At 42.7% G+C, this 11,500-nt stretch overlaps 1 protein-coding gene across 2 annotated transcripts; it reads left to right on the forward strand.

The window, feature by feature from the left end:
• The first annotated feature begins 1,252 nt into the window (after positions 1 to 1,252).
• On the forward strand, positions 1,253 to 11,500 carry LOC105916757 (glutathione S-transferase A). Of its 2 annotated transcripts, XM_036144946.1 has the most exons (7): positions 1,253 to 1,442; positions 8,237 to 8,350; positions 9,298 to 9,363; positions 9,471 to 9,576; positions 10,841 to 10,959; positions 11,041 to 11,129; positions 11,229 to 11,500. In XM_036144946.1, exons 1-7 carry the CDS (start codon positions 1,389 to 1,391, stop codon positions 11,359 to 11,361), a joined length of 681 nt encoding a protein of 226 aa, XP_036000839.1. In that variant the 5' UTR covers positions 1,253 to 1,388; the 3' UTR covers positions 11,362 to 11,500. The 2 variants fall into 2 exon arrangements, with proteins under 2 accessions (XP_036000839.1, XP_012706823.1); XM_012851369.3 differs by lacking the exons at positions 8,237 to 8,350; positions 9,298 to 9,363; positions 9,471 to 9,576; ... (1 more) ...; positions 11,041 to 11,129; positions 11,229 to 11,500 and adding exons at positions 3,017 to 3,082; positions 3,174 to 3,279; positions 4,189 to 4,307; positions 4,395 to 4,483; positions 4,592 to 5,320 and having other exon boundaries at positions 1,272 to 1,556.

Raw genomic sequence — 11,500 nt, forward strand, 5'->3', positions numbered from 1 at the left:
CTATCAGTTCTTGAGTGCTCAGTCAGCTGGACTCTTCTGTTTGCTTCACTGAAAAAAGTTGCCTGTGTCAGCATCTGCAGTTCTGGCTGTTTCCCTGTAAGTTCCAGCCGCTTGCTCTGCCCGTTCTGGTGGCTCCTGGGTTCACATCGGCTGTTCTGGTCTGTGCCCTGCCTGCATCTTCTGTTCTCCTGCTCGTCCCTGCCTGCCTGCCTGCATCATCAGCCATTACTCATTTGTTCAAGTCTGGTTCTGCCTCACCTGCAGCGATCCATCCTTCACAATAAATCTTAACTCTGTGTCCACTGAATATCAGGTTCACCAGCTTCAATCATTACAGTTAGATCAGTTCCAACACCAGTATTAATAAAAAATATCAGCTAAAATGCTCACCGTTGACATTTGAAGTTGTTTGTGGTCTTCCACACGTTGACCACCAGATAGCAGTGTATGAAGCCACATTACAGTTCAATGCCGCAACTTGTATGCAATTCAACCATACAACAAACACAAGAAACCGTTTTTTTAAAAAGCTGTAAACTGTAATGACCATGTGCATTCTTTTTGTGTATTAGCAGAATAGGAATTTTCTTTAATATCTTTTTTTAGGCGAGTAAAAAATGAGATCGTGTAAAGTGTGAATCGTTCCAATTTGGTAAAACTGGAATGAAAGTAAAGATTCAAAGCAAGTGTTTGGTTATTTTATGCATCCTTCTACACCTTCCTGGTGTTGGGTCTGAATTTATTTTTCTTTTAGTCTTTTACTGAACTGATCTCCTTTCAAGGGACCTATAATGGCCAATAACATCTCTTCTTTCAAGCTTCATCACCCTTTCAAAAATGAACAGCTTAACTTTAAACAGATTTATTTTTTTTTCATATGAATTAATTTTGTGTGTATGTGCCCAACAAGGCTGCTGCAGTGAAAGTTGCCAGGCTGAAATATTTAGCTATGCACTTATATTAGTTTGAAACTCCTAAAACACAATGGCACAAAAAGCAAATATATATCCATATCTCTGAAAAGGCTGCTGTTGAGCTTGAACACATTTAAACAGGCATTGTTGTTGGCTTGTACTGCCAGAAATAGAAGCAAAAAAACAGCAAAACCCTAGGTTTTCCGAATTTCATCAAGAACGTTGTGATCTGGTGTGTTACGTCATTTAAAGCTCCGACTTCCAACCGTGAACCGTGAACGCAGCATTACGCGCTCAACGTGAATGTAGTTACCTCTCCGGGCCACTTGGTGGCAACAGAGACTATTTCTTTCTCCTCCTGAGGCGTATAAACGGGAGACAGACGAAGATTTCCTCCTCTCCGTGTGTGCAGACTCAGAGCCTGACCTGTTAACTTGTTGGTGGTGTAAGTTTGAAGCGCTTGAATCTGAAACCATGGCCCAGGACATGACTCTGCTGTGGGGCTCCGGCTCTCCTCCCTGCTGGAGGGTCATGATCGCCCTGGAGGAGAAGAACCTGCAGGGCTACAACAGCAAACTGCTCTCCTTCGACAAAATGGAGCACAAGTCCCAGCAAGTGTTGGATATTAACCCCAGAGGACAGGTGGGTAGGAGATAAAAAAAAAAAAAAAAAAAAAAAAAGTACCGAACAATAGGAGTAATGTTCCGCTATGGCTGCATAAAGTAAAAGCGAAGTACTCCGCTCTTTAGTTTTGGTCTTAAAGTAACATTCCCGTCTGAACAAGCGCATACTACTAGTTGATGAGTTTCTGCAGAGGCACCCGCAGCTTTAAGTTCGCCAACATCTTTTTAGAAATGCATGCCTGGCGTCTTGTATAACGGATCATCATTGTTGCATAACGGTGAGGGAAGGCCTGCCTACTTCCGCTTTGTCCTACAAGGAAGGCGTTGGGAGATCATGGTGAACCTTCAACCCTGACAAACATCCAACCCAGTCCAGGCTCACCACAGCTTTGAGGTGTCCAGGCTATGTGGCATGGATGGAGTGAATAAATCTGCTGAAATCGAGGGGACGCTCCAGCTGTCAGCAAAGTCTGATATCCAGCGATTGGCTGGGCTGAGTTTAGGGGTAGTGTGTGTATATATATATATATATATATATATATATATATATATATATATATATATATATATATATATATAGTATGTGTATGTGTTTACATGGCTCACTGCCCAGGGCGCCATGCTCAGTGGGGGCACCACTTGCATCAGCAAGTGTGTGATTTGTATAACTTCTTTCACAACTCACAAAGGAGTTGTGAAGCATCTCATTTAACTATATTTTATTTTTTTTATTTTTGGCATTTGGACAACAATAGTCCAGAGACAAGTATGAAATCTGATATTTGGGTGTCTCTGATGTTCCAGAGAGGTGGGGCTGCAGAAAGCCGGGTTTGCCAAGGGCAACATTTATTCCTTATCTTACATTAGAAGTAACCACCTGACGTGGAGAAGGTTTCTTTGCCGTGGTTTGATAAATACGTTGCAACTACTTTTTTTTTTTTTTTTTTTTTTTTTTCAAAATAATTTATGAACCAGAAAATAATGAGCTTTGGTCCCAGTTTGGTCCTCTAGGTGTAAATGTGCAAAGCCGCAGAACATATTCCACTTTGTTTTCAATAAAAAAAGAAGAGACCTAAGTGGAAAAGTTAGAGGACAAAACTCGTTGTACCTCTGCTGTGGCTTAAGAGTGACCACCTGAGTTTGGTGAGGGATAAACTGTGACTAAGGATACCAAAACAGAGTGGCTTATATATAAAAAATTACCTTAAAAAAAAAAACACAGGTGCTTCAGTGGCCCAGTCAAAGTCCTGGCCTTAATGTAGGTAAAACGCTGGTGGAGCCTTAACAGACCTGAGCAGAAACCAAAATTTTTTTTTTAAAACTGGAATGAACTGAACTAGAGTTTCTTTATAAAACATGAAGAACTGACGGTAATGCAGAACATAACCTAAGCGGGGTAGTCACAACAAGCGCACGTTTGGATCGCATGCATGAAACCGCTTTGCTTCTCGCTCAACTCGTTCCTTTATTTCCCTCCAGGTTCCCTCCTTCAAGCATGGAGACCTGATCATTAACGAGTCCTACGCTGCCTGCTTTTACCTTGAGGTGAGGAGGCCCGGCCTGCAATCCCCACCGTGCCGGGCTTGTGCTCCGCAAGAGAAAGTGATGTCATGGCCGTTTTTTTTTTGTTTTGCAGAGTCGGTTCAAGTCCCAGGGAACCAAGCTGATCCCCGACGGCGCCGAGGAGCAGGCGCTGATGTTCCAGCGCACGTTTGAGGGCCTCACCTTGTACGAGAAAATGGGTGAGATGAACAGAAGTTGGCGTACGCTCGTCACGGGCACCGTCAGTCTTTGAGAAAACGGTGAGGTAGGCGTCTGTCGCCATTCCAGCGAATGGCATCAAAACTATTAGAGCTGCTGGTTCCACCCCCAATGCAGTGGTCCTGTGTACCGTATCGCAATCAGAACTGCTTTTATTGGGTCAGACGTCATCATGCATCCCAGTTCTGCATGCGTTTGACCTGTTGATGGACTACACTGTCCTTCCTGCTCTCGGGGGATTAGTGTTTTAAGTCTCCGCTACTTTAAACCTGTCAGGGCGGAAGTCGAGTCGGTGGAATTTAGATTTTTTTTTTTTTTTTTTTTTTTTTTTTTAGGAGAAATTATTGTGACATTCAGCGTTAGATTCACAAGTCCAGGTTTTTCTGATGGGATGCAGTACTGAGAGTTTTCCAAACCTGCTCTTTTCTTGCAGAACGCCACAGGAAATCATTTCTGCCTTTGGCTATCAATCTTTACAACGCATCCCTCAGTTATTCTAACACCCCCCCCTCTCTGTAACTGTCATTTATGCATTCTTTGCACTGTTCTTGCACAAGTCACTATTACTTGACTTGGAAATATCTATCTATCTATCTATCTATCTATCTATCTATCTATCTATCTATCTATCTATCTATCTATCTATCTATCTATCTATCTATCTATCTATCTATCTATCTATCTATCTATCTATCTATCTATCTATCTATCTATCTATCTATCTATCTATCTATCTATCTATCTATCTATCTATCTATCTATCTCATATTACCTTGTGTGGAATGTTGTAAGTACATATATTACAATGTGTGTATTCTGGAGCATGTAACAAAGGTAATTTCCCCCTGGGATTATTAAAGTATGTCTGATTCTGAATCTTCCCTCTCTAGCCGCGGTGATTTTCTATACCTACTACGTTCCTGAAGGGGAGCGGCTGGAGGCGGCTCTGAAGAGGAACGAGGAGGCCCTGGTCGCTGAGCTCAAACTCTGGGAGGGTTACCTGGAGAAGGTGGGGGTGACCGAACAAACGTGAAGCGGCTAAACGGGTTGTACCGCAGTCTGACTTGTTGTTTGTCCCCCTCCCCCACCCCTTCAGCTGGGCTCTGGCTCTTACCTGGCAGGAAAGTCTGTTTCCATGACAGACGTGGTCGTTTTCCCAACTGTTGCCACCCTGTTCAGATTTGGGTAAGAAAAGGTTTTCCCTTTTTTTTTTTTTTTTTTTTTTTTTTTATTGCCAAGATTTTGTTTAAAAACTGCATTTATGGCTCGCTAATATTTCTGTCTGCCCTGCAGGCTGTCCGCTGAGCGCTACCCCAAACTGGGAGCGTACTACGCTCTGATGAAGGAACGGCCCAGCGTCAAGGCCAGCTGGCCTCCTCATTGGCTGGAGAACCCCAAGGGACAGGACACCCTGAAGGACATGTGAAATGGACCGCTTCCTGTCTCGCATATGAAGAAATAGAAATGGGAGAACACACTAATCATAATGACTAACACAGATTTAGGTGGCATTCCAGGGAATTGTTGCAGCTTTTGTTCTTTTCCGAGTCAAAATCGTCCATTTTCGGTGCCTTCTGGATAATTGTCGTGACGGAAGGTGATTTAGTTTCTGCTGCATTGTGCAGAAAATATTTTAGCACAGGAGCTTTCTGTAGAGCCTTGCAACACAAATCCTGCACCCTGCAATAAATTGTGGCCATAATTGAGAGATGGTTCAAATTTCTCTAAGTTCAGTGTGTTTTAAAGATGTTCAAAGTCTGACTGGATGAGATAAGATGCCTCGTTGGAGAAGATCCACGTTATCTACTATCTGGTTAATCATTTCAAAACCATTTTCAGAAAGTGGTTTGCACTGCACACATGTTCGGTGGTGTTGTGACTTTGCATAAATCTGTCCTTTAAAATGCCGTCCTTTGCATAGTTTTGCTTTGCATGTTGAGTGCTCAGCCTGTTTGAGAGCCAGCAGTGTGCTGGATGTAGGTCAGTGTTAAAAATCTCATTAAAAGTGAGTTTGTACCGCTATCATTCATTGTTTCTGTTTTTATTTTTTATTTTGCATCCTGCACTTTTAAAGAGAATAACATCATCTTGAGGCTCATTTTTAAGTTGGCAGCAAGAAGGTCCTGGGTTCAGATCCCAGCCTGGGGGTGTTTCTGCATGGAGGTCGCACCTTCTCCCTCCACCACCAGAACGCGTTCTGGTTCTTTCTGGGTACTCCGGCTTCCTCCCACATTCATAAAGATACATCTGTTGGGTCAATTGGTGCCTCTAAATTGCCTGTCGGTCTGAGTGTGTGCAAGCGTGGGTGTCTCTTACCCTGTGATGTGCTGGTGATCTGTCCATGAGGGTGTACCCTGCTTCTCACTTAGTGACCGCTGGAGACAGGCAGCGACCTCCTGCAGCTCTGCCAGGACAGGTGGGTATACTCTACGGATGCATGTTCAGTGTAGGATAATGCGACCCATTAATCAATAGCGTTTAACTTAAATGCAAACCTCTGCATTGTATCTCATGGGCTGTGGAACATGTAATACATTACAACAGGGTACATTTTTCTTTCAAATGTCCAAAACACAAAGTCTGAGGGGGGGAAAAATGTAGAATGGCAGGTCTGAAAATGTGTGGCCTTTTCAAAGTGGAAAGTTACACCAAGTCCATGTTTGCTGCAGAGAAAAGTGTTTTTTTTTTTTTTTTTTTTTGTTAGTTTTTTTTTTAAACAAAGGCAGGCACCACAGACAGACCTTCATTGTATTCTCTCAACGCCAGTTATCACAACTGATGGCAGCTGAAACTGTGTGACGCAACAGTTCTCAGGGTTAGGAGCCAATTATTTTTTCACACCAAATCTGATTGGTCTTGAGTAGCCCCCCCCCCCCCCCCCCCCCCCCCAAAAAAAAAAAGAAATAACCAGTTGAATGTCAACAGAAAACAAGCCCCAATGAAAAGAGCCAAAAAAAGCACCAAACTTGCAGCATCATACTTTTTTTTCATTTTTAATTTCCCTGAAATATTGCCTCTGATTTAAGCCAAACAAAAAGCTTCAGTTTCTGTAGCTGCTCAGGTATACAGTGCTTTGCACTAGATATTTGGATCAGTCTCTGGGAGCTCACCACATCTCACCTCTGGGATTTTTGCCCATTCCTCAAGGCTAAGCTGCTCCAGCTCCTCCATGTTGGAGGGTTTTGGTGTGTGAACAGCAAGCTTCAAGTCTAACCATGGATTCTCAAACAGATTTAGGTCTGGCCTTTAAGGAAAAACCACTAGAGCGTTAAGCCATAGCCAGTGTTGTAGTACTGGAGTCCGAGTCATTAGCTAAATTTAGAGACTCGTGACTTGGACTTGAGCACTGATGACTCGAACTTGGACTCGGACTCCTACATTCAGATCATTCTGACTCCAAAATTGAGAAAAAGACTCGACTTTTTTTATATCATTAGGCTATAATTTTAATATGTCACTAGAATATTATTTGGTGTATGATTTTAATATCTAAATTATTAGTGCAATGTGGTGGAGTGTGTTTTTTTTTTTTTAGTTTAAAAACATGTAGGCTATGCTTACTTTAGTGCGGAACTTGGACTCGACTTGGATCAATAGTGAGTCGACTCGGACTTGATTCGGATTTTTTTTAATGAATTGGACTTGACTCGGACTTGAACACTGGAGACTCGAACCTGGACTCGGACTCAAGGCATAGTACCGGTAACTTGACTACAACACTGGCTATAGCTGTGCGCACCGGGTCACTGTCCTGCTGGAAGGTGAACCTCTGTCCCAGCCGCAAGCAGACGGGCACAAGACTATTCCTGTAATTGGCACAGTCTGACTACATCCCTACAGGATGATGCTGCCAGCAACATGTTTCACTGCGAGGATGGCGTTCTTGGGCTGATGGGATGTGTTGGGTTTGCGCCAGACATCCTTCTCCTCGGTGGCCAAAACGTTGAATTTTAGTCTCGTTTGACCAGAGCATCTTAACTCCACACGTTTAGGGAGCTGACACATACCTTTTGGCAAGCTCAAAATGTATGTGTCTTCTGATGTTTACCAACTAGAAATGCCCCACCTCACCTCGTCCATAAAGCCTAGCTCTATATTGTGGTCCTATAAACAGATACTCCAGTCTCTGCTGCGGAGCTCTGCAACAATGTAGACACAAGCAGGAACTGTCTGCTTAAATTGTTTGCATTGGGGTTGATGGTCTGGTAGATCTCTGAGGTACTGCTCTCGGACAGCTTCTCTCCTTACTTTACACAACTTGCCAAGTAAATCTTCACCTGCCGCTCTCAGAGTCGGCCTGGAACGTTTTCTATCACTACCCTTGACTTGTCTGGCCACCGAGTTATGCATTAATGCCAGAGTTTCTTGTTCCCGTAGTAACAAAACCATCCTTCTCTAATGTCCAGTTGCTTTGACTGCCCTCTGATAACTTTCTTTCGTTCATGTTTTGCTTTTAACACATTTCTCGACTTTGTTTTATTCAGCCATAAAAAACATAACCTGATGTTCAGATAACCCCTATAGGGAGAGAAGCTGCGGAGCGATCACAACAGTGTGAGTGGAGCAGTTTTATTCTTGTCACATGTACACAACAATAAACTTTTATGACAAGCGCCATGTTACCGTTTTGTTCAAAGTTCGGCAGACATCAAAGGATTACAAGAGAAGACTTCTGGTGACGTATCAATTGGTTTCAGAAACGGAGGGCTTGTTCTGGATAAAGGTCTGTTGCATCACTGACCATAGACGATTGGACTGGACTTTTTCAAACCCTCCAATCCAAGAGAACACTGCAGACAGATTTAAGGACAGACCCCTCTGGACGGACTCAGTCTTCACTCTCACAGCTCCTGCGGTTCGACGTCAACAGGTCTCCCTGAAACCATGGCCAGGAGCATGACTCTGCTGTGGGGCTCCGGCTCTCCTCCCTGCTGGAGGGTCATGATCGCCCTGGAGGAGAAGAAGCTGCAGGGCTACAACAGCAAACTGCTCTCCTTCGACAAAGAGGAGCACAAGTCCCAGGAAGTGTTTAACATCAACCCAAGGGGTCAGGTAGGGAGAAAGCATCGCAGCCGCATGTCTACAACACACGTTCACCAACCAGATGGGAGATGAGGAGATTTATCAGCAAGTGGCAGATAAGGGTGTGCAGGTGGAGGTGTGCCTAAGCTAGAGCGTGTGAAGGTTGGGGAAATCTACAGCTGTGTTAATGACTGATCTTTCTGTTGCGTAGCATGTGAATTTGTGGCTGATTGCTTGCATCTTTTTCATTTCTAAGAATATTCTAAGTCAACATTTTATACTGTTAGGACGGATACTTAATAAATTGGTACATTTGCTTATAGTGTGGATCACAGGATTAAACTGTTTCCCATTACAGTGCAGCCTGTTAGAAGCATTTGCCCCCTTACCAATTTCAGCTGTTTGGCCTGTTTCAGTTCCTCAAACAAATTTTAACATCAGACGAAGACAGCCTGAGGAAATACAAATAGTAAATGCAGTTAAGAATGTGTGCAATGGGCCCACTCTTCATCAAAATCACTAAGAGGCAAATACTTTTTTGCAGCACTGCATGAACTAAAAGAAGGAAAAAAAGTTGAAACATTAGCCTAAAACTAAATCAAAAAAATATTTAAACAAGTAGCCATAATTATTGAATGAGTGAAGTTAAAAGCAAATGATGACCTGAAAATTAGTAATTATTCAGTTGGAAAAATGCACAAATCAATCAGTAAACATTTAGAATTTTTTTATTTTTAAAGAAGCACACACACACACACACACACACACACACAAAGAAAAAAAACTAAATGTGGTTTTGATGACTCCTGAGAGATTTATCTTCACTTCAGAGCAAAAGCTTTGCCAAAAACAATGGTTATAGCTCTGATTAGCTGGTCACAATAATGATTGATAGCAGCAGATAAACCGTTGATATTCTGACTTACTCATATCATGTTTTTATTTGTTTTTTTTTTTTTTTTTTCATTCTGCTTCAGGTGCCATCTTTTAAACATGGTGACATTATTGTCAATGAATCCTATGCAACCTGTTTTTACCTGGAGGTGAGGGAGTCGTGACATCAACTAAAACTTCCTTCTGACACGTACGGATGCCTAAACTGATGGACAGTGGTAATATGACTGTTTTTTCTCCCCTCTGTTTTTGCCAGAGCCAGTTTAAGTCTCAAGGAACGAAACTGATCCCCGAAAGCCGTGAAGAGCTAGCGCTGATGTACCAACGCATGTTTCAGGGCCTCACTTTCTATGATAAACTAAGTAAGATACACAGAAGTTGGTCTAGTTCTGGTGTGCGACAAAATCAGACATGTACCATAGTTTGCATTGATGTTTTTGTAGGCTTTCCCAAATGTTCGAACACTGAAAGCTACTAAACACTCTCAATCTGACACATTGCAGTGTTTATCTACTGGGTTTTACAAAAAGGAGAGAAAAAAATGCTGTTTTTTCTAACTTTCTGTGGCAGCTGAATGACATCCAGCGCTCATGTGAAAAAAAAAACTCTGATAGTTTCAAGTTTTCAAGAGCCACCACAAAAGCTCCAAGGAGCCACAGCTTGCTAACCCATTTTCTAAATTGCTGCCAAATTAGCACTGAGTGATAACTTCCTCAGGAAATAGAGGTTGGAGGTGGCGTGTTATCTATAATCTTGCTATATGAAACATTTCCTGCGAAGGGAACATGTTGTATGGTAAGGTATGTAAGGTACGGTTGTATAACCCGACCCTAGCCAGATTGATATCGCTCCGCCTAGCTTCACTCACATCCATCTGGGACATCTTCCATAGAGAGTGATTTCTTCAGCCAATTTTATTGTCCAGCCAATCAGGACGCAGGGCTGGAGATTGATAGATGTGACGTAGTGGAGAAGCGACCGTGACGTGAGACTGTTTTGATTTAGACAACAATGGCGGCTCGCATCAAGGAAGCAAGTGTTAACATTGATGCTGCTATTTCTTCTGTGTTGTCCAATCAGACAACTAATATTGTTTCATTAAAAGAACATCAGAGAACGGCTCTGAAGGCTTTTGTTGGTGGAAACAATGTTTTGGCCCTTCTCCTGACCGGATTGGACAAGTTTTGTTTTCCGGGGTGCGCGCGTCGATAAAGATGACAGACAAGTGGCTTATCCAATCATATGCAAGGATTTTTGATAAGGCCCAGCCTTCAAAAAAGGCAATTCCTATGGAGAGGTCCCAGATGGATGTGAGTGGAGCTAGGCGGAGCGAAATCCACATGGCTAGGGTCAGGTTAATGGTTGTATGCAATTATACAAAACACTGTTTTACTTTAATAACGAGCCGGAGAGCTTTTTTTTTGCTCTAACAGGTTTCTTCAACATTTCCTGCTTTGGGAATTTCCTAAATAAAATTCCATGAATTTAGAATGGTACCTTATCACCAGATATCAGTCTTTGTGACGTCTTTTTAGCGCAGTGACTCAAATAAGTATAATTTCCTCAAATCCGCTGTGTTTGTTTGCGTTTGTATGAATAAAATCCTTATATTTCTCTTCTGTCCAGCTGCAGTTATTTTCTATGAATACTACGTCCCTGAAGGCGAGAGGCTGGACTCCGCTCTGAAGAGACACAAAGACGCCCTGACGTCCGAGCTCAAACTCTGGGAGGAGTACCTGCACAATGTGCGTGAAAGAAAGTCACCAAGACAAACTAACCAAGGAGTCCGTTACGTTTTCTCAACCGCTGTACAATTTCTTTTCCAGTTGGGCTCCGGCTCAAACCTGGCAGGGAAGTCTTTCACGCTGGCAGATGTGGTCATTTTTCCCACGGTGGCAACACTCTTTAGATTTGGGTAAGTGAAGAGCACAACTTGCTTTCTTTTTCATATGAACTTTAGGCAGTTAATCAAAAGATTTGCAACTTAAACGTCCCTTTTTCTTTTCCTCTTAAGGTTGTCTGAAAAGCGTTACCCCAAACTGGCCGAGTACTACGCGCTGCTGAGGGAGAGGCCCAGCATCAAGGCCAGCTGGCCTCCTCATTGGCTGGAGAACACCAAGGGACAAGACACCCTGAAGGATGTCTGAAGAAGAACTATTTCAGTGTGGATAATGATTGCAATTGCTTGACGTATCTTTGACCACGATCTTGTAAAATACAGTACAAACGTGATCAGATATTTCTTATAATAAAAGTATTTGCACTTTCCTGTGCTGTTTGGATTTA

This window comes from Fundulus heteroclitus, chromosome 13 (assembly GCF_011125445.2).
Source record: "Fundulus heteroclitus isolate FHET01 chromosome 13, MU-UCD_Fhet_4.1, whole genome shotgun sequence".
Taxonomy (NCBI): Eukaryota; Metazoa; Chordata; class Actinopteri; order Cyprinodontiformes; family Fundulidae; genus Fundulus; species Fundulus heteroclitus.